The sequence below is a fragment of the Panthera uncia genome, assembly GCF_023721935.1.
Source record: "Panthera uncia isolate 11264 chromosome A1 unlocalized genomic scaffold, Puncia_PCG_1.0 HiC_scaffold_17, whole genome shotgun sequence".
NCBI classification, from domain to species: Eukaryota; Metazoa; Chordata; class Mammalia; order Carnivora; family Felidae; genus Panthera; species Panthera uncia.
In genome coordinates, this window is record NW_026057577.1 from 88115322 (window position 1) to 88138056 (window position 22735).

At 39.5% G+C, this 22735-nt stretch overlaps 1 protein-coding gene across 3 annotated transcripts in view; it reads left to right on the plus strand.

Annotated features, from left to right (window-relative positions):
* Positions 1 to 17642, plus strand: part of UIMC1 (ubiquitin interaction motif containing 1) — a 118037-nt gene extending 100395 nt beyond the window's left edge. For all 3 annotated transcript variants that reach the window (XM_049648620.1, XM_049648622.1, XM_049648621.1), the window contains 5 exons: positions 11781 to 11865; positions 13934 to 14105; positions 15439 to 15502; positions 16554 to 16596; positions 17145 to 17642. In XM_049648620.1, coding sequence (XP_049504577.1) covers positions 11781 to 11865; positions 13934 to 14105; positions 15439 to 15502; positions 16554 to 16596; positions 17145 to 17355 — 575 coding nt within the window. In that variant the 3' untranslated portion in view covers positions 17356 to 17642. The remainder of the gene's footprint in view (positions 1 to 11780; positions 11866 to 13933; positions 14106 to 15438; positions 15503 to 16553; positions 16597 to 17144) is intronic.
* The last annotated feature ends 5093 nt before the right edge of the window (positions 17643 to 22735 follow it).

Below are 22735 nucleotides of genomic sequence, written 5' to 3' on the forward strand. Positions count from 1 at the left end.
GCAGGTCTTATGTTAAGCCTATTTTTTATTTTCATTGTTTAACCGTATAATGAATCTCTATGAACCTGTTTTCTAGCTTCAGCAGTTATCAATATATGACAAATCTTTTTTCACTTCTAATACACCTCCTATCCACCCCCCACCAGGTTTTGGGGAAGCAGTTTTCAAGTATAACATATTGTCTATACATACTTTAATATGTATCTCTAAAAGATAAAGGCTATTAAAAAAAAATACAGACACTGGGGACACCTGGGTGGTTCAGTTGGTTGAGTGTCCTACTTTGGCTCAGGTCATGATCTCACAGCTCATGAGTTCGAGCCCCACATCGGGCTCTGTGCTGACAGCTCATAGCCTGGAGCCTACTTTGGATTCTGTGTCTCCGTCTCTCTCTGCCCCTCCCCCGCTGGTTCTCTCTCTCTCTGTCTCTCTCTCTTTGTCTCTCTCTCTCTGTCTCTCTCTCAAAACTAAACATTAAGGGGTGCCTCATGGTTCAGTTAGTTAAGCATCTGACTTTGGCTTAGGTCATGATCTTACGGTTCATGGGTTCTAGCCCCATGTCGGGCTCTATGCTGACAGCTTGGAGCCTGGAGGCTTATTTGGATTCTGTGTCTCTCCCTCTTTGTGCCTCCCCACTGCTTGTGCTCTGTGTCTCTCTCAAAAATAAATAAATGTTAAGAAAAATAAACATTAAAATAAATAAATAATATAGACACAGTACCATTATTATATCAGTCAGCATCTCTCTTTCCCTAATTACCTCATAATTTTTTTAAATGGCTTGTTCAAATCAGGATCCAAACAAGTTGCACACATTTACATTTGGTTGATGTCATTCAAATCTCTTTTAATCTCAGTTATCCGCCTATCTCTATTTTCTTGACAGTTTATTTGTTAAAGAGACTGGCTTTTTGTCTTTCAGTATTCCTTTTGTGGATTTTGCTGATTGTGTCCCTGTTCTTTTTTTTTTAATGTTTATTTATTTATAATTTTTTTAATGTTTGTTCATTTCCTGAGAGAGAGAGGGAGAGAGTGTGAGCGAGTGCAATCAGGGGAGGGGCAGAGAGACAGAGGGAGACACAGGCTCCAGGCTTTGAGCTGTTGGCACAGAGCCCGACACGGGGCTTAACCGACTGAGCAGCCCAGGTGCCCCTAATGTTTGTTTATTTTTGAGAGAGAGAGAGAGAAAGAAAGAGCATGAACAGAGGAGGGGCAGAGAGAGGGAGACAGAGGATCCCAAGCAGGCTCCGTGCTGACAGCATTGAGCCTGACGGCAGGACCCGAACCCACAAACCACGAGATCATGACCTGAGCTGAAGTCAAAACGCCCAACTGACTGAGCCATACAGGCACCCCTTCCTGTTCTATCTTTAACATGTTATTCTGTTCTAGACAATAATTTCTGGAAACTTAATAGTTAGATTTGAGGTTTTATCAGGTTCAGTTTGGGGTTTTTTTTTTTTAAAGAGTGCTTTATAAGTGGTATTGTATATTTCATATTGCATCAGTTCGGGAGGCACATACTATCTGATTATCTTACTTTTATGATTCAGTTGATCAGCAGGATCAGCCTAATCCATTCATTAGAAAGCCGCTAGCTTTCAACTGATGGTCGTTGATGACCATTGCCTGATCTGTTATTTCATCAGGGGTGTCTCCTAATATTTATTTAAACAGTTTTTTTTAAGTTTTAAAGTGGTATATATGCTCACTGAAAAAAAATGGCAACATGGAAAAATAATTACTCCCCCTTCCCGCTTTACATTTAATGTTTTGGTATATTTCTTTTCCGTCTTTTTTTTTTTTTTTTTAATTCCTGCATAGTATTTCATCTTGTGTTTGAACATTAGGTTGTTTAAATTTTTAATTGTTATAAATAATGCTTTGATAAGATATCTTTGTCTTATGATCTTGTTTAAAATCAGATGATTTCTTCAGAATAGATTGCCAAGGTATAATTCATGGGTCAGTAGATATGAATTATTTTACAATCCTAGATATATATTGTCAAATTGCTTAAATAAAAATTCTAGCTGTTAAAGAAAAAATTGAACTATAAATATTATACTCAAGTGCTAGTAGGAACTAGACAAGTGACTGTTTTTCTAAGACCTCTAAGTTATTCAGTACCTCATAGATTGAGAAATTTTGCTCATAAAAATATAGTGGTGGTAGACCCTTTATTTCTGTATCTTAAGTAGGATTGTGTGGCTTATGGATTTTTCTCAGTATTTACTCTTGCCTTTAGCTTCAGGGTGGGGGGTCACTGCTAAGAATATTTTTATATGAGTACTTTTGTCTTTATATGGATAGGTATTATGCAAGCCATGCTGACACTTCAGATGCAGGGGATAACTATAGCAGTATTGAAGGTTAGGGTCAATAGCTCAACATTAAGTGTACTTCTTGAAAGCAAGCTTGTCTCTAAACTGGAAAGGAAATTGCTACAACTTGAATAGGGACAGGGGGCCTCTGTGGCTTCTCTGAAGCAAAGAAGACAGTTTGGTATTGTGGTATTGGCTTTGGAGTCTAACAGACTTGGAATCATATCCAAGACCAGGTATTTACAGAATTGAGGTCTCTGAGTCTTTATTTTGCTCATCTGTAAATAGGACTCAGTGATGCCTGCCTGTTTTAGGTTTTTTTATACTTAGGAAGTGTCAATGTAATCATTAGGGTTTTTGACTTAGATGCTATCTGTAGTAGAATAAAATTATCAAGTCTAGAACCTGAGAAGACGGGGCGCCTGGGTGGCTCAGTCGGTTAAGCAGCTGACTTCAGCTCAGGTCATGATCTTGCAGTCCATGGGTTTGAGCCCCACGTCGGGCTCTGTGCTGACAGCTCAGAGCCTGGAGCCTGCTTCAGATTCTGTGTCTCCCTCTCTCTGACCCTCCCCTGTTCATGCTCTGTCTCTCCCTGTCTCAAAAATAAATAAACTTAAAAAAAAAAAAAAAAAAAGAACCTGAGAAGACAACAAGAATTTATTTATTGATTGGACTGAGGTAGATAGGGCTTTTCTGCTTCAAGTGTTATTTTGGGTCAGGCCTAAGAGACCTTTTCATCTAAGTTATAAAGATATTCAGTTGTTCTTAAAGCCAAGAAAATACTCTGGCAAACTTGTGAATAAGAAACTATCTTGCCAAATGAATTCATTAAATATACGTTTATATTGAGTGTCAATTTTATGCCAGGAATGTGGAATGCTGAAGTGATTAAGAGACAATCTGTTGGGGGAGACAGGTAGGTAAAGCAGTAATTAGAGTGTTGTGTGAGAAATGCTATGATAGATACGCACATAGAGTCCTGTTTGAGTGTAGAGATTGGGGCCTTCTTGGGTCAGGGAAGGCTTCCTGGGTACTGCCACTGGTAATACTGGGCCTGAGTTATTCTTAGAGCAGTATGGAAGATAGATTGGAGAGACTGAGGCTAGAAACAGGGAGACCAGTAGTAAAGGAGAGTCAGTGGAAGTGGACAGATTTGAGAATCTTTTCGTGAGGGAATCAATCAAGCTTTTTTGTGACCAGGGATCAGGATGAGAGAAGGCAACTTTGATTTAGGTTTCTGGCTAAGCCCACTGTAGGATGCTCAACTTAGAGAGCCCCCTGAGTAATTCAGAAGTATTGTTTATACTATATTATTTATGTTCCTTTACTGACAACCCCAGTTAATAATTTATATAGCACCTATTATAACCAGGTACTGTTATACAAGCTGAGAATATACCACTGAACAGAAAAGAAGTCTGTGTGCTCATGAAGCTTACATTCTCATGGAGAAAACAGATAATAAGTAAGGCTTAAGAAAAATGAAGCAAAAACCAGGGTATAGAGAATGCCCAGGACAGGGAAGGTGGTAGGAGGCCATGGGGAGCTCTTAAATGAAAAGATCAAGGAAGACTTCTTGAGGTGATTTTTGAATAGAGTCATTCTAGGTAAAGGGAATAACTATAAATGCCCTAAAACAAGAGTGTGCTTGGCATGTTTCTACAGCATCAGGGAAGCCACAATGAGTGTAGTGGGATGAACAACAGGGGAAAAGAGAGGAAAGATCAGATCAGTGACCAGATCATCTGGGGTTTTGTACTTCATTCTAAATATGATGAAATGCCATGGAACAGTTGAGAGCAAGGGAGTGATATAATCCAACTCTGGCTACTGTGTGAAATATAGTCTGTAAAGGGCCAGGGGCAAAAGTAGATGTGAACAGACTAAGGAGGAGGCTTTTGCAGTATTCCAGGCAGAGTCTAATGTGATAGTAGATGATAGTGATAGTTGTAAGGTAAAGAAGTTGCCAAATTTGGTATGTATATTGAAGGTTGATCCTACAGTATTTGTTGGAATCTGAGGGAAGGAGAAAATTCAGGTGACACCAAGTTTTGTCCTAAGCAGCTGGGTTAATGACTCCATTTTTTGAGTTCAGGAAATACAAGGGATCCAGAATAGCCAAAACAGCCCTGAAAAAGAACAAAGTTGAGGGTCCATACTTCCTAATTATATAACTTACCAATTGAGACCGTATGGCACTGGCATAAGGAGATTAGATAGATAGATAGATTAGATAGATAGATTAGATAGATTAGATAGATAGATAGATAGAAAGAAAGAAAGAAAGAATAGAATTGAGAGTCCAGAATTAAAACCATACATTTATAGCTAACCAGGTTTTGACAAGGCTGTCAGGATAGTTCAATAGGGGGAAAATAGTCTATTCAACAAATGGTACTAAGACAACTTAATATCCATATGCAGAAGAAAAAGTTTGACCCCTACTTCACACTGTATACAAAAAAAATATATCAAAGATCTAAATGTAAGTACTAAAACTCTTAGGGGTAAATCTTATGACCTTAGATTTGGCAATGGATTCTTAGATCTGACACCAAAAGTATAAGCAATACAAGACAAAACTAGATAAATTAGATTACATCAAAATTTAAAACTGTTGTGTATCAGACTATTTTAAGTGGCCTAATATACTGGTAAATAACAGTTGCTATAGGGGGCAAACGACAGAAAAAAATTTTGAGGAAATGATGGCTGAGAAAATTCCAAAGTTGATGACAACTATAAATCTGTAGATCCAATAAGTTCTATGAAGCACAGGAAGAAGAAATATCATCATAAACTTTAAAAAGCACATCATAATTGGTGTGTCTGGGTGTCTCAGTCAGTTGAGTGTCGGATTCTTGATTTTGGCTCAGGTCATGAGCCCAGGTTGTGGAATCAAGCCCTGCATCGGGCTCCATGCTAAGTGTGGAGCCTGCTTGGGATATTCTCTCTCAATCAATCTCTCTCTCTCTCTCTCTCTCTCTCTCCCTCCCCCTCTCCCTCTCTCCCTCTCTCCCTCTCTCCCTCTCTCCCTCTCTCCCTCTCTCCCTCTCTCTCTCTCTCTCTCCCTCTCTCCCTCTCTCCCTCTCTCTCTCTCTCTGTCCCTCTCCTCCATTTGTGCACTCTCTCACCCTCAAAAAAAAAATAATAACACATCATAATCAAATTGCTTAAAACTAGAGATAAAGAAGAAGTGGGGCGGGTTGGGGGGGGGGTTGGTGCCTGGCTGGCTGAGTCAGTAGAACATGCAGCTCTTGATCTCAAGGTCATGAGTTCTAGCCCCACCTTGGGCATAGAGTTTACTTAAAACAAACAAACAAACAAACAAACAAACAAACAAAACCCAGAGATAAAGAAAAAAGCCTTATAACCTTCCAGAGAAAAAAGATATGTTACATGCAGATAGAAAACATAAGAATTAACCAGATTTCTTGTTGGGAACAACACAATCAAGAAGACATTGGGGCAAAATCTTTCAAAATACTGAAAGAAAAAGATTAGTATCTGTATCTAGCAGAATCTAAATTCCTGTACCCAGCAGAATATTTCAAAAATGAGGGCTACCAAATATAATAAAGTATCTTGGGTTGGATCCTAGAATTTAAAAAAGGGAGGTCGTAATGGAAAAACTGGTGAAATTTGAATGAAGTCTAGAGTTCAGTTAATAGCTATGTACCAGTGTAAATGTTTTAGTTCTGACAAATGTACCATGGTTACATAAGGTGTTAACATTAGGAGAAAGTAAGCGAACGTTATAAAGAAATCTCTGCACTATCTTTCCAACACTTTACAAATCTAAATTATTCCAAACTAAAAATGTTATTAAAAATTTAAAAGATGAAATAGAGACTTTTCAGATATACTAACACTGAAGGAATTCATCACCAGAGACCTACTCATAAGATAAAGTCCTTGAGGCAGCAGGAACACTGCAATGGACTAGATTGTGTCATCACCCCTCATGGGACTGAGGAGCTGAATTTTAAATTATGTTTAATTCTAATTAAGATTTAAATTTAAATAGCCACATGTCTCAGAAAATGTAGATAATTCTAATGATGCCTTTTTGTTGGGACTAGTCTTTTGGGAGAGGCTGACAATATTGAGATAGGCAACATGCAGGTATAACAAGCCTTCCCTTCTTGTACCTTCCACTGAGGAAGTGCTGGGTTGGAGGATGGCTGGTCTTAGCAGGACCATACACAGTTCTGTGGCCTTCCATTTTTTTCTGCTGAGATGGTTTTGAGTTTGAAGGAGACATACTGACTAGACTGTTATTCTGCCAAGTCTCTCTTTGTATGTATAATTTCCACTCTCCTCAAGGGACCATCTTCATTATTTACAGTTTCAGGCCAAATGTTTTTATTGTTGATTGCGTGTCTTCTGTGCATTGTGGAAACAAATGTTTATATGATATTGATAATTGTTCTTTAATACTTTAATTATTTACTTTACCATTTTGTTTGTATAAATTAGTATGAGAACTAAAGATTAAGACTTAAATTATAGATAAGCTGGGTCGTGGGGGTGGCTCAGTTGGTTAAGCGTCTGACTTCAGCTCAGGTCATGATCTCACAGTTTGTGGGTTCAAGCCCTGCGTCGGGCTCTGTGCTGACAGTTTGGAGTCTGGAGTCTGCTTCAGGTTCTGTGTCTCCCTCTCTCTCTGCCCCTCTCCCGTTCACATTCTGTTTCTCTCTCAAAAAATAAATAAACATTAAAAGACAATTAGAAAAAATAATAGATAAGCTATTTGGCACTTATTCTAAGGGTAGTCTTAAATCTTTGGATAAAGCTAAGAAATCTGGAAGGATAATGGAATCATATAATAATAGCTACAAATGTTTGCTGAGGGCTTTCTGTGGGCTGGACACTCAACAATTTATTTGGATTAAATTAAATCCAAATTATTTGGGTTATCTGATATGATCTTTACCAAAACCTCAGAGGATAGGTGCTATTATCTCTTTTTGTAGGTAAGTCTACTGATACTCAGGTTAAGTAACTTGCCATAGACAACACAGCTGGTAGAATCCCAACTTGGACAACTCTAAAGTCAATGCACTTTATTCTGCTGGGTGTTACAGCTTCTTTTGTATATTAACAGTGCCAAGCCAAGTCCCAAGCACAGCTCCTTAGGATGTTTTCAATTCAATTCTGTAAAGGCCTGAGTTAATGGTCATAGGTTTATAAGTGGCTCTGTCAGGTCTCAGTGATATCCCTTCTTTCTGTTTTGCTTACCTGGCCCTGGTAGTTGCTTTCCTGGTAGTTATCTGTCCTCAGATTCCATTGTTCCCTTTTGAAATCTTTGACCGTTGTCACCAGTAGTTAGGTTTTTGGACTTAAGTTTAATACTGAAATTTCTTCCTATAGCTATTTGAAATGGCTGTCTTGGCCCTCAGAAACCAAAGTAGGAGGCTCTTTTAGAGCAACATATTCCTTCATGCTCCTTTGTAAGGGCTGTAGGTTTCTAAGACAAAATATAGCTGCAGAGTCAGTCCAGTTTACTCTGATCATAACATTTAATAATAAAATTAGCATATGGTTTACAGCTGTCTGCCTAGTCTCTCCCCTCAAATTCTTTTCTACTCATTTACCACTTACAACTTTTTATCTTCCCTTCCGTTCCCTCTTATTTTTCAGGAAAGGCAGCCTACTCTTGTAGAACAACATATGCATCTTTATTTATTTATTTTTTTAAGATTTTATTTTTAAGTAATCTCTATACCCAGCATGGGGCTCGAAACTACAACCCTGAGATCAAGAGTCAAACACTCCACTGACTGAGCTAGCCAGAAACCCCAACATAAGCTTCTTTAAAGTTAGACTTGTATTGAGTTCCTGGTGCCATGTTTCTTTTGTTGTTGTTTTAGCTTTGTGATATTGATCAAGTTATTTAATATTTCATCATCTGTAAAAATACAGGTAATCATATATGCCTTGCAGGATTATTGTAAAGAATTAGAGATGATGTTTTTAAAGTCCCTGGCACAGAGAAGGTCCTCATAAAACAAGAACTTTTTTGAATCCATTGCTATGATTTAATTTGGCAAATATTTATTAGCACCTAATCAATGTTGGACTCTACTGAGGATTCTGAAGAAACAACAAAACCTAGAATCTCTAAATTCAGAAAGTTATATAGTGTAGGAGACTTGACATATAAACAAATAACAACAGAAAGGCACTAAGTACAATAGAGGTATATATAAAGTGCTAGAAGCAATTAATTATTTTTCCAGCTTTGCCTGTGGAGTGCTTTCCAAGTATTTCTTTTGGAAAAATACTTGGTAGTCAAGATGGGGGACAAATAGAAAGAAAGAGAGAAAAAAACAACAACCCTTAAAGGTTTCTGTAATCTGTGAGGTGCCAACCTTTTGAGAATTGATTTCAGCAAGACACTTGATAAAATCTCTCATGAAGTCCTTGTACATAAGATGGAGAAATGTGGGATGGCTGATAGAATAGGATTTGAAGATGGTTATACAACTGTGTCTGGGATGTTTTCTCCTACAGTACTTTCTTTTTACTTATAAAATCTCTGGGTTGGAAGGGACCTTAGAAATAGATATATAGTATACTCTAACTTGTACCTAACACCTCTCTACCGTCTCTTTTCTCTTCCCTTTTAATTTTTAATTCAACAGTACAGAAAAGTATATAGTACAAAATATGCCTCTCTCTCCAATTCCATTCCCCAAATGTCCCTGACATCCTCCCCAGAGACAAACGCTATTAATAGTTGCTTGTGTATATGATCTTCTTTTATTATGCGTATCTTTTTACACCTTGTATCGTAATTATTTGAGTGTATATGCTGTCTCCCTTAGTAAGTTGTAAGCTCCTTAAGAGCAAGGACCCTACCACATGATTTCCTATATCTCTCCAAAAGTACTTGTACATTGAAGGTTCTCAATAAATATCTGCTTGATTAAGTATTTAAATGAAATTTGGACCAGGGAGAAGACAGGCTTCTTTAGTAAAATGCCACAGTTTTCTGTCCTTGGCCATATCATTTATAACTTGGATGAAGATGTAGAAAGCATGGTTGTCATGCTTGTCATGCAGATGACACAAAGATGGAAAAGAGAGCTGATAACATCAGATGACAGAATTAAGACTGCAGATGATCCCAACAGACTAAAATGTTCAGCTGGAAAAAAAAATAAAATAAGTAAAAAAAAAAAAAACAGGGATAAATATAAAGTCCTGTGTTTAAGGGAGGGAAATAACCAATAGCTTAGTTGTTTTACACCCAATACCCAAGTATAGAATTAGAAGACTTGTCTTGACGAGAATTTATTTGAAGATGATTTGGGAGGGTAGGGTATGGATCTTAGTTGCCTTTAAGCTCACTTTAAGCTTAATTTAAGATTGTCAATAAAGCAAATACAGCTTTGGCTGAATTAGTGGAATATGAGTCTAAGTGGGTTAGTTTGTGGTTCTTGTGTTCTCTCTACTAGTCAGACTGCTTATTGAGTATTAGGTCCATTTTGGGGTGCCACACATTTAAAGAGAGCCTGACAAATTGAGGTGTATATAAAGGAGGTTAACTAGGAATATAAAACTTGGGTATAAGAATCAGACTGGTATAGATCTCTCCTGGGTTCTGTCACTTAGCAATTGTGATAGCTTGGCAAAGTCATTTCCTCTGAGTTTGTTTCCATACCTTTAAAGTAGGGCAGAATAATAATACCAATCTGGAGGATTATTATAAGGATTAGAGCTAACCAATGCAATCAAAATTTTCTGCGGTCATTAGAAATTAGATTAATGACTAAGTATAGTCCCTGCTTTGAAGGAGGTTACATTTCAGTGGAGCAGACAACTGAGTAAATCCAAGATTGTAATGTAGCTTGTTAAGTTTTCAGAGAATTGACTTACATAAAAGGGGGTAGACTTATTCATAGAGCCCCCAGTAAATACAAATTGAGTCGGATTGTTGTGTAGCAGTAGAATGAGTTTCCCTAGGAGAAAGTGAATTCCCCTCAGGGAATGGATATAATCAAGTTGAGACTAGGTGATTATTTGTTGGGGATGCTTGCAAGGCATTTTTTATGAGTAGAAGGTTGGACTAGAAGGGTTGGCAGACTCTGGCCACCAGGGGCCAAATGTAGCCAGACATCTGTTTTTGTAGATACAGTTTTACTGGAGCATACCACACCCAGTTATTTATGGGTTGTTGATGGCTGCCTTTCTGCACCGTGCAGAGTTGAGTAGTGTGACAGAGACCATATGGCCTGCCAAGCCTAAAGTATTTACTGTTTGGCCTTTTAAAGAAGAAGTTTGTTGACTCCTGGACTAGATCAACGCTTCACAACCTAAATTATTTTGTGAACTGCTAACCTTCCTAAATTCTCTGACATGGGGATTTCAAGTCAAGAGGGAGGAAGGCAAAATTTGAAGTTAGATGGTTATAGTTTTTCTTGTTGGCAAGGAATGAAGACTGCAAAATAGTTGATTAACCTCTAAGACCTTTTAAGAGACTGTGATTTTATAAACAGATGCTTTGGGTGTGAGACAAAGTATTATTTATATGCCACCTGGGCTAAAGCTATCTGTACCCACTAGAACTGGGAAGTGGTCCTAGTGTAGTGGGAAAAACTGGTTGTGTTCACCATTGTGAGTTTGTTTCCTCACTTGTAATTGGAACACTTTCTATACTAAAGATTGGAACTAATGTGTGTACTCAGATAGATGTAGCTATCATTACTATATTCCATAGACTACCTGATTGGAGTGTATGTCACACCAGATAGAATTTTGGTTGGTAAAGTATAAATCCCTCCCTTGAGTGCTGCTAGTTGGGGTGCTACACAAAACCCTCTCCTTGTGTTGACTAGATTTTTATTTATTATTATTATTAATTTATTAATTAATTTATTTATTTTAGAGACAGAGAGAGAGAGTGCCCATGTGCAGGTAGGGGAGGGGCAGAGGGGGGTGGGAGGGAGGGAGGGAGGGAGAGAGAGAGAGAGAGAGAGAGAGAGAGAGAGAGAGAGAATGAGAATCTTAAGCAGGCTCCACACCCAGCATACAGCCCTGCCGCAGGACTCTATCTCATGACGCTGAGATCACGACTTGAGCTGAAATCAAGAGTTGGATGCTTAGCCGATTGAGCTACCCAGGCATCCCTGGACTAGATCTTTAGATCTCATGGCAAATAGGGGATAAATCGATCTTATTAGCAAATATAGGAATATCTTGTGGCTGGCAGCTTCAATTCATACATTACAGGTGTTACTCTCTTTGCTAGAAAAGGCAGAGATTTTGCAGACACAGTGCACTTCTCCCAGTGGAATATGATTTTAAACTTCTTCCCATACATTTTGTCTTTTATATTCAGAATCTACTTCCAACTAACAGTTTTCTTTCTTTCTTTTTCTTTCTTTCTTCCTTTCTTTCTCTGTCTCTCTCTACCCCTCCCTGCCCCTCCCCTCCTTTTTTTGTTGAAAGTGTTGACTCGGAGACAAAAAGAGGCCAACAGCAAGAGCAAGAGTGACAGTGAGACAACTGCCCAAACTTCCCTAGACATTGACAAGTAAGTGACTATGTCGTGTTCTCAGAGCTCTTGTTTAACATACCATTGCTTGGACTGAATAAAGAGACCTATTCCTCTCTACCCTGGGTTTCTTTGGCTTTCCAGTCACTTCATTGCTTTGATATCTGAATCTATTTTTCTTATTCCCAATTTATGTTAATGCAGGTGGCCTCTATCTTTTTGAATTACCCTTAAAAAATTCTACCACCCATTCCATTTCCACATTCTATTTTCTTTAAATTTGCATTTTGGTGTTTGGTACTTTTGGGAGCAGTGAGCTATTTTGCAATGTAATGGTACAGAAGTTCAGTTGCAAAAGGTTGGGCAATATAAGTGACTTATTTGGGTTATAGGTTGCAGCTTGACTAAGAAAGTATATTCTAAAGGGTGGTCGGGTAGAAGTGATGCCCCCTAAAAGGAAAGACATTACCAACAATACATTAAAGCAGTCAGTCATTAGGCAGAAATGTTTAATCTTTGAAATACAGATCTTAGACCCTAAATTTCAAGGCTGTCTTCCCTAATCCAGTTGAGTGGAGCTGATCACTTGCTCCTTTTGGAATCCTAACATGTGGACATTCCTCTATGACTGTATTGCATCCCATCCCACTATATTGCAGTATTTTTTTTTCTTTTTTTTTCATTTCTGTCTCCTTGGGTAGACTGTGAATTTTGAAGGCAGATCCTTGCCTTCATTCATGTTTATATCCTCAGCATCTAATAAAATGTGTCTGAGACAGCAAAAACAATAATAGCTCTTTGTTGAACACCTAATATTATGTACCAGCCACTGTGCTAAGTGTTTGATGTACTTTGTAACTCTCACAATAGCTGATAAGATAGTTATTCTTTCTTTCTTTCTTTTTTTGTTAAATAGATAAGGAAATTGAAGGGAAATTATAAGTAACTGGTTAAAGATCATGTAGTGAGAACTGGCAAATCCTGACTCCGAAACTTAAGCTCCTTCCACAGTGCTGCTATCTCATGTAGTAGGGGATGACTGTATGATTTTTGCATTAATTCATAAATTTTAAAAGGTACACTGGTCTAGATTTTCTCATAAGGCAGAGTTTTATTTATATTCTTCCAGATGATTGAGTATATGAGATAATTTTTTCTCCTATTTTTAAAGACCTCCAGAGAAAGTTTTCTGTAGAACTAATCCAGATTTCTCTTGCTGTATAGTAACTGAATAGTTATGACCAGAAAGAGAAGTCTAAAATAGCAGCCTTTGGAAAGTTTTCTTTAGCTTCTTAAAATGAAGATGATCTTAAGAGTCTAGAAGACCTGGTTTCTGACATTTATTAGCTATAGAACCTTGGGGAGAATAGTACTTTCTTAGTAGGGCCAAAGAATTAATTGAGAAGTTGTGTTTAAAGGGCTTGGTACCAGTTCCTACCACAGAGAAAATACTTAATAAGTGCTTATTTTCTTCCTTTGTCCCCAATGAATCTTACTTCAAGGACACAGTTTCCTCTCTTTCTACAGATTCTACTATTATAAAAGATAAAAATAACTATGTAGGTGAAGTTACTCAAAAGTCTCTGGCAGAACCACATGGTTTTGGTAACTTCCTAGTTGATGTTGCAGGTTGTAAAATTAAGGAAGTCAGCATACAGAGTCAGACAAGTTCATCCACCCTGGTAAAAAATGTCATCTTGATTTAATTCTCATGGTTGTCTAAATTTTAACTTCCCTTTGAAAAAACTATTACATTTAATTTCAGAAGAGTTTGATAGAATATTTTATGTCTGAAGAGCAATCAGCATTGTTTGAGATAGTTAGAAGAGCTGATTTCATTACCATCCCACTGCTGCAACAGCAGGGTACAGAGAAAACAGCCAGGGAAAACCGCTAATCACTCAGTCCTTTTGATTGGCGTCAGGTTAGTTTTATTGGCCATCCTGCTGAGTGAATCTGCATTGGTTGACATGTCTCCTCCACCGAATAACGTAAAAACACAATTGAGACAGAGTAACATAAAAACACAATTTGAGACATATCCAGGAGCCCAGAGGCAAAAGCAAATCTTAAAACTGCTCTTTCCCCCTTCCTTCTGATTGGCTAGGAATGAGAAGTGTTATCTCTGTAAATCCCTGGTCCCATTCAGAGAGTATCAGAGTCACGTAGAGTCCTGTCTCCAGCTTGCAAGGGGTGACCAAGGAGATGGGCCTGAAGAGAGTGGGAGGATATGCTCAGCTCTGGAGGAGAAGTGGCGGCAGCGGCTGAGGAACCCAAAGGTATGTATGGAATGTTTTAGGAAGCTCTCCAAAGTTCTGTTCTATGCTTTTTTCTTCTTCCTTCTTTTTTGCTTATCTAGAAACAAGATTGCATTTTAAAATTATATTTTCTTTCAATTAAAAAGTATATATGCTCCTTGTAGGAAATATAGGCAGTTCAAAAAAATATGAAGAATCAGGAGAAATTAAGAAATTATTACCCATAATTTAGCTACTCAGAGATAACAACTTTTAGTATTTTGGCCAATTTTTTCAGTCTTCTTTTTATGCATATTTCATGTAAGTGAGACCACACTATATATGCACATATATATGTGTGTATGTGTGTGTGTGTGTCTACATAACATTGTAGCATAAACACCTTCCTGGGTTTATTTTCAAACTGTTTTTTAAATTACTCTTAATACTTACATCACACAGAAGTCACATAACCATTCTCATATTATTGGGCATTTAGGTTCTTCCCAATTCTTTTGTATTACAAGATTGTATTTAAAACCTTAATCTGTGTACCACTTACTGTTTCCTAGAATAGATTTCCTGAAGTGGAACTCCTAGGGGAATGGATATAAACATTTTAAAATCTGTTGAAACATATCACCAAATTCTTCTCTTGAAAGGATATCCAGTCATATCCCCACTGCCAGGAGCATATTTGAGATCAACTCTGTTTAACACCTTGTGAGCCTGGTCTTAGGAAGCTGTGAGGTCTGGCCACTAGTTACTGGGAAGATGAATGTGCTTTCTGGGCTTTGCAATTAGATCAGCAAGAGCAAGTCTTGGCTTAGAGATCAAAGATAAAGCAGCAGCTCCATATTCTATGTTTACTAACTTAGCAGTCACTGCACACTAAGGTGAAGAGCCATTATCTATCATGACAAAAGAAAGGGACTCTCCTATATCAATGGGGTGATTTTGAGGTAGTGATTTGGAGTTGGGGATTATAGGTAAATGCTTATATTGTAGAGCCTGTTTATTCTTCTGGCATCACTATCTCTAGAAGCTACCGTGAAACTATTATTTTCTATTTTAAATCTCTCTAAATCTATCATGGTCAAAGGCTACTGTTCTTTAATATGATCTTGGTGGAATAATTTGCTTTGACTCTGGTATCCATTCTTGGATAATATTCTTGGCATAAAGATGTATTCTGTTCATCATCACAGTTTGTGTTTTTACTTGTGTACCCTGTTTATTAGAAAGCAAAAGACTTTCCTAGAGCTGTGTCCCACATTCCTTCTCTCCTGGAGACAAGTGTGATCTGGGCTAAGGAGGTTGTATTTTAGACTCTCTGCCATGAGATAACTCTTTCATCTGTTTTTCTCTGTCACAGGAAAAAAAACGCAGTGAAGGCCGACTCCTCAGTCTCTTGGAACAGTCTGAGCAGAAGACTGCAGGTGAAGACTTCAGGACCAATTTTCTGGGCTTCTGTCAAAGGCCCAGTAAAAATAGCCACTGAGAACTCATTGTTTGTTGGAGTTATGTGGGTATACATTTGACCCAATCAGCCAGCCTTTTAGACTCTAAGTTGTATCTCCCTAAAGAAGATGAGGACACACCCTGTCTTGTTCATCATGTGTTTCATTTCAGGCTTTATAAAGCCTGTTGAGTGGGAAAAAAAAAATCCAAATCATAGAGGAATGACACAGCCCTAAATACCTTCTAAAGGAACAATCTTGGAAAACCAGACATGTAGACATTTCTTCCTCCTTCTAATGTTTTGTGCATTATTTATGTGTCACTTTTAGTTTTGTGTCCCAACCTATGCTCCTGAGGGATTATAGGAAGTAACTCTCTCTTTGTGCCTAGTATTTATGGAGCAGTAGAGTGGATTGGTTAAGAGCATTGCATAAAGTTAGTAATACCAACTTCATAGATTGTAAGGATTATATCTAGTAAAGCTCCAAACAAATTCTCTGGCATAAGTAGGCTCTTGGTAAATGTTAGCTGCTATTATTACTATTGTTATTTGTTGCTATTGTTAAAATTCACTAGATGTAGATGGAAGAGGAGCTTTTGCTTAAGCCTGGGGAAATTTGCCTACCTTCTGGTTCTGGTAGTTCATTCTCACAAATAAATCTGTTTTGCCTCGTGATGACTATAAAAAGGCAGCCTCTCCAAGCCCTATGGCCTGCTGCCTCTAGATCAGCATGTTCTGAATCTCTGCAGGTGGCAGAGTTCCCTTGGCAACTCCTTGTACCTCAAGTCCAGATTTGAAGTAGATTATTCAGAGGTTGTTCATTCAAAAGTGTTCACCTCGATGCTTCTGCAGCTGAGTCTATTGGATGCTAATACTAACATTCCATTGGTCTGAGGATTGGGGATCTGAACTACCTGGATAAGACTGATGAAAAGCAGTGCCCAGAAAATAGGAAGCACATGAGCAGTGAGAAGTAGTATGATTACAACACTTTTAACAGCATTACTACTTTTTCTCTCTTATTACAGATGCAGAAATAAAGACCAAGTCTAAAGAAACAGGAGGCCTCAGGTGAATTGGGGTATACATTGAAATATGACTGTGAGCAGTTCTAAAAAAGTGTAGGCCTGGTCCTGGGTTCCGTGGATAATGTGATATTCAAACTATTGAAGGTAGAAATCACCATGGAACTGTGTGACCTCTCTCTGTGATCCCTCCCCCAACCCCCAATATATCTTGGCTAAGAATTGGATGGCTAGTTCAATTTCATGGCATAAAAACAGGCAGAGCAAGAGCTATGACTTATTCTTCCCTCCCAACCATAGTCTTCTGACTTAGATTTCAAGAAGTTTGGGAATTTGGTAAAAAAAAAAATTTTTTTTAAATGGGAATTTGGGTCTGAATTCTCATTCTCTCATTATCTGTGTGGCTTTGGGTTTATAATTTATCCAGTGTCCTCATCTGCAAAAAGGGAATGATAGTACTTATCTGGTTGGATTATTACAAAGATTATATGAACTGATAATGTATGTAAAAGCCCCTGGTACAATGCATGATACATACTTAGTGCTTATTAGTAGGTATATATTGAATTCTGAATTTTTTCCCCTCCTCTCTAGGGTGCCCTCGCTAGGGATGGAAGAGGCAGGCTGCAGCAGAGAGATGCAGAGTTCCCCTGCACATCTTGACTTAAACGAATCTCCCGTCAAGTCTTTTGTTTCCGTTTCAGAAGCCACAGATTGCTTAGTGGACTTTAAAAAGCAACTTACTGTCCGGCCAGGTAGCCGGACACGGGCCAAAGCAGGCAAAGGAAGAAGGAGAAAACTCTGAATTTCTAGGGTCCAGAGTTCACAAAACCATTAGCGATAGGGGTGGGCCATGGTCATTAAGCCTTAGTGGCCCCTATTTCATTGTTGAGCAAGTTTTGGCCCTACAGGTTTCACCACCAGCACCCACTCAGCATTCTTGTTTTGATGTTTTCTATAAGCTATACAGACATTGTGTATAGTATTCTGTTTTATAACAATCTGGATTCACTTATAGTTAAAAGAAAATTTAAATATATTTATCTATGTTTGTATGAAATCTTATTTCAATAAGATGGAGATTTTACTTTTTTTTCTCTGTGTTACTGGATTTGGGTTGGGAATATTTAAATGTGGAGCTAGTTCTGAGACTCCTAAATTACATGTTTCCAAATTAATTCCATTACTGGTCTTTGACATACTGCCGATATTCACTGAATGTGTAGTGTGCAATTCTAAGCATTGTGTGGTTACTTCCTTGACCTTTTCTGACATCATTGTGGAAGGTGCCAAGGCATCAGATCCTACCTCTTATTTTGCTGTCCCTACCATTCGGTGACCTACCATTTCATCTTGCTGCCTCACCTAGTTAAGAATTCAAAGCCAGAGCATAGGACCTTTGAGGGATATCTCCTGCCATTCTTACCAGGAATTTGTAATTGAATGCTCTGTTAGTAGTTCCTATGCAAAATTATTTTTCTTCCTAGATTAACCAGTGGGGATGCCAGGGATATCTGTTAAAACAGATTGGTTCTCTTGCTGTCAAAGGTCATAGCAGCAATAGGAAATAACTTATATTTCAGTGTATTAGTAGAGGAGTGCGCATTTTTTACCACATTGCCCAGGAGCTTTCGGTGCAGAACAGAGATGTGGTCTGTCTTCAGTGTACTTGCAGACTCCAAAGATAAGAGGATGTCGAATGGCAGAAGCAACTACCTGTGGGAGATGACCAAACAAGGATGTTAAGAAAGCTAGCTTTGGCCCAACCTGATTTGGAGATGTAATAAAAGACTGTGGGAGGTGGCTGCTGTCCAGGAATGGGCCCTGGGACAGGATAAATAGGGACACCACTCAGACTTCTCCTAACTTCTGATTTATCAAGTTCAAAGTTACCTTTTCCTTGGTTTTAAAAAAGATGAAAATGAAGGGTGTGTTAGACTGGAGATTCAGAGATAGCTAGGATGGAAGGCACAGCAAAGGCCTTTAAGGCATTGTTTCCTGCCTGAGCCTTTGCACACAAGCTCTTTGAGTTAACAGAAGGCAGCATGATATGCACACTATTTATTCCATGTTTTGGTGTTGGGTGGCACGGACATTGTGGCCAGCATCACGTAAGGTAATAGGTGTTGTTTTTTGAGGAACTATTGTGGCTTAGGCAATGTATGTACTTTCATTTAATCCTCACAGCAACTCTATGAGGTAGGTATTACCCTCCCTAATTTTCAGATAAGGAAACAAAGGCTCAGAGAAATAAATAAAAGCCACTTTTTGCCCTTGGCAGTGAGACCACAGTGCCCCTCATCTTCAGTCCTAAAGAAAATGCTGTATTGATTATTTTCTTGTTTTCCTTCTAACAAAAAGTAGTTTATTATGTCCCATCAACTTAATCCTCACTAGTCTTTTACTGGCAATTTATTGGCGGGTAGAGCATTATAAGTGGGATAATATGTTTCTCTCTCTTCCTGAAGAGAAGAGAAAAGGCTGATTCTAGAAAGTGAATTTTTTAGCTTTAAATTGAGCAGTTTCCCCAGAACATGGGTCAGTGGCAAATTGTTGGAGGCGAGTATGGGTCAGTAGGACCAGGACCAATAGGCTTACTTGCTAGTCAGAGGAAAACAGCCATCAGCCATCTCCCCAGTGCCCTTCATGACCTTACTCCTTACCCCCTCCCTACACTCTACCATCCCTATCTTTGGTAAAGTCTGCTCATTTATTTTATTCCCCCTGTGCCCATGGTCCCATGAGAGAGGCATTAGTGAGACAAGAGATAAAAAGTCAGTGGAAAGAGTATCACATCAGTCTGAGTCTGAACCCCTTTCTCTGATACGTGTTAATCCCTCTGAGACCCAGTTTCCTTGTCCATAAAATGGGGAAATCATACTTAACAGTGTTCTAAGGAGTAAGATAATGTATATAAAGGCACAGTATCTGTCGCATAGAAGATGAGAAGTAAATGGCAGCAGTTATTAATGTGATGCTGGTTTTGTATGTCATAAGTAGTGTTAGGGTGAGAAGTAAAAGAAGCTAGAGGTGGGGTGCAGATGCGAAAGGAGTCAGTTATTTTAGGAGTGAGCCCTTGACTGTCTTAGCTTCAACAACCACCAGGCTTTCACAACAGGCTTGGGTCCCTGGGCATTTAGAGCTCACCCAGGACCCATGGGTTTTTCTTTTTTCTTTTTTTTCTTCTCCTGAAAGGTGGGAAGCAGATGTTCTGCTGGTGTTGCCAATTCTTGGAGAGCTGGAAAGCTCCATGAACTTCGTACGCTATTACCATAAATTGGGAAAGAGAACTACTCCATGTTAGGCATTGTGGTTGTGTAATTTCATTTCATCCCTTACAACAGCCTTTCATCCTCTAGCAGAGGCTGTGCCTTGCCCATTTCCCCTGGGCACTCAACATTCTATTACATACCCACAGTAACCTATTGCAAGAATTTGCAACTCTCTGCATTAGCACTTCTCTAGCTTTGTATTGGCACAGGCTAGGATGCCAGGACTTAGGCCCCTGAGGCAGTCCTCAACCGGTGAAAGGTGGAAGCTGGGGGATAAATACTTGAGCTTCCTTACCTGTTAGGTGGGTGCATTCTCCACCAGAGTTCTCACAGAGTTCCTCTGTGGGACTGAGCCTCACGAGCTGCCAGCAGCAACTTAGTTATGTACATTCAATTGCTTTTCTTTTCCTTCCTACCTCACTTCCAGTTCCCCTGCCAGCACTTCCTGGATCAGGGCTGGGACTAGAGTGAGGGGCCCTTGCTTTGGGTTCATGTAAGGACAGAGTTGGCACTTACATGAAGGTAAGAGGGCGTCTTTACCTTTTGTAGCTAGGCACACCTCACATGGATCACCCTCATTCTAGCCCTGGCCTGGATCACTTCCCAGTTAAGATATTTGCACTCAAATTAGGTCTGCCTCTGGGGAAACCCAACCTGAGGCAAATCCTATGGAAAAATTAGTCTCCACGTTTTATGCATGGAAAATTCAGGCTCAGAGAAATGAAGAGATTTGCCTAAAATCATACAGCTAAATGGGATGGGATTCTAACCCATCTGCCTGACACTAGAGCTAATGCTCTGTGTACTTCACCACCTCCTACCTCCCACTTGAGTCCCAAAACTCAATGGAAGTTTTAAGTTTGGATGGGCTCATTCTCACCTGTGAGGCAGAGCAGCTTTGGCCCTAAGTTGATTTAGAAATTGCACTGAGGAGAAGTCAGATACTAAGTGGAGGGTATACCAGTGGGAAGATAGAAGAATATATAAGCCCAGAGTGGAAAGGCTGCTGAAGCTATACGCACCAGGAAAGCAGGAAGAGGTTATTTCGAAACTCTCAGTTTCAAAAGCCCTGTACTACTGAAGTTGTAGCTCTTCAATTTAACACAAATTAACTGATACCTATTACATGTCAGGTCTAGAACCTGGGCCATGGGATTCCAAAGATGAATAAGGAACATTTTCTTGGGAGTCCGTGGGGAAAGACAAACATTATTTTAATAGACTGTTGTCAATGCAATGATATAAGCCAATCCAAGACCCTCAGATCAATAGACCACACTCAGCTGGGGTCAGGGCCAAGAGGAACTTCTCAGGAAAGGCTCCACAGCATTGGTGATGACTCAAATATAATTTTTTTAATGTTTATTTACTTTGAGAGAGACAGCAGGGGAGCTGCAGAGGGGGAGAGAAAGAGAATTCCAAGCATGATCCATGAGTCTGGGATCATGACCTGAGCCGAAATTAAGAGACGCTTAACTGACTGAGCTACCCAGGCACCCATGAAGTATAAAGGGTAGGAAAAATTTGGTGACAAGGCTAGAGAGGGCAAAGGGGGAGGTTATTCCAGATAGACCAGCATGAACAAAGACTTAACAGCAAGAAGCAGCTTGATGGGGGTAGGAAGTCTGGAAGGCACACCTGGAGTAAAGGGTGTGGAAGGAATGGTGGGGAACTTACTGAGCCTGTGTGCCTGGCTGCTGGGCACTGTTAGCTGTGAGAAACAAGACTATGAACAGCTCCGAGTAGGGAGAGCCTAGCTCCTAGCCCAGCCCTGGCTGTAGCCCACCTTTCAATGACCTGACCACCAATTCCCATCCCTCAGTTCCTCCTGGACAGCTGGAGATTGGTACTAAGGGTGCTATGAGAGAGTCTTGTCAGGATTTGTCCTTCTTGTTGGTCAGTGGTCATCTGGCGTCCAAAGAGAACTGCTGGCTACTACTATGCCTCTGCTATAGCCAGGACTGTCACAGCTGCTCACAGACCTCAAGCCCGAGCAACCTCCACCCTCTATAGGCCCTGAACACAGAACTTCCCCAACACTCTGCCTATGGTATCAGGGAGATAGACACAGGACTTCCAGAAACATGGATGAAGAGTTTTGGCATTACTTGTTAGGAACATATCCTCACCCTGGCCCAGAAGACTGTGGACTCTGGCTGTCAGCATGAATCACATCCAGTTCCATATTCTCTTCCAACTAAACTAAGCTGAGAGAGACTAGAGCCCTAGGCTAGGCAGGATGTTATGCTGTGGGTGATGGCCACTCTGTCCTCCTGACCCCACCCCCAGTTTCCCTGCTTTTCAGAGCCCATGTGTCTGATTGGCACTAATCTAGCCAAAGCTAATACAAGAGCCATCATCCCTGGTCTCCACCCTGGTGTCACATGGGGGCCATGTTCTGTAGATAATGGTAGGGTTACTGCTGTTGAGGTAGACCAGAGTTTTAAAATTTCTGCTTACCAATTTCTCAGAAATGAAAATTGGTGCAGTATGTCTGGTCTCCTGTCTTGGTGGGTGTCTTAGCCTGTTCAGACTTCTATAACAAAATACCACAGATTGGTATATAAACAACAGAAATTTATTAGTCTGTATACTGAAGTCTCAGATCAAGCATGATTGAGTGAGGGCCCTTTTCTAGGTTGCAGACTGCCAACTTCTCATATCCTCTCATGACAGAAGGGGCAAAGATGCTCTCTAGGGCCTCTTTTATGAGGGCACTGATCCCATTAGGGCTCTGCCCTTATGACTAATCTTCCAAAGGCCCCATCTCATATCTTCACCTTGGGCATTAGGTTTGCAACATAAGAATTTGGGGGGGATACAGATATTCAGACCATAGGAGTGGTCATAGTGATACCCCAAGGTTCTATGTATTCAAGAAGACCAATTTGGGCAAAAACAGCTTTGTGGCCA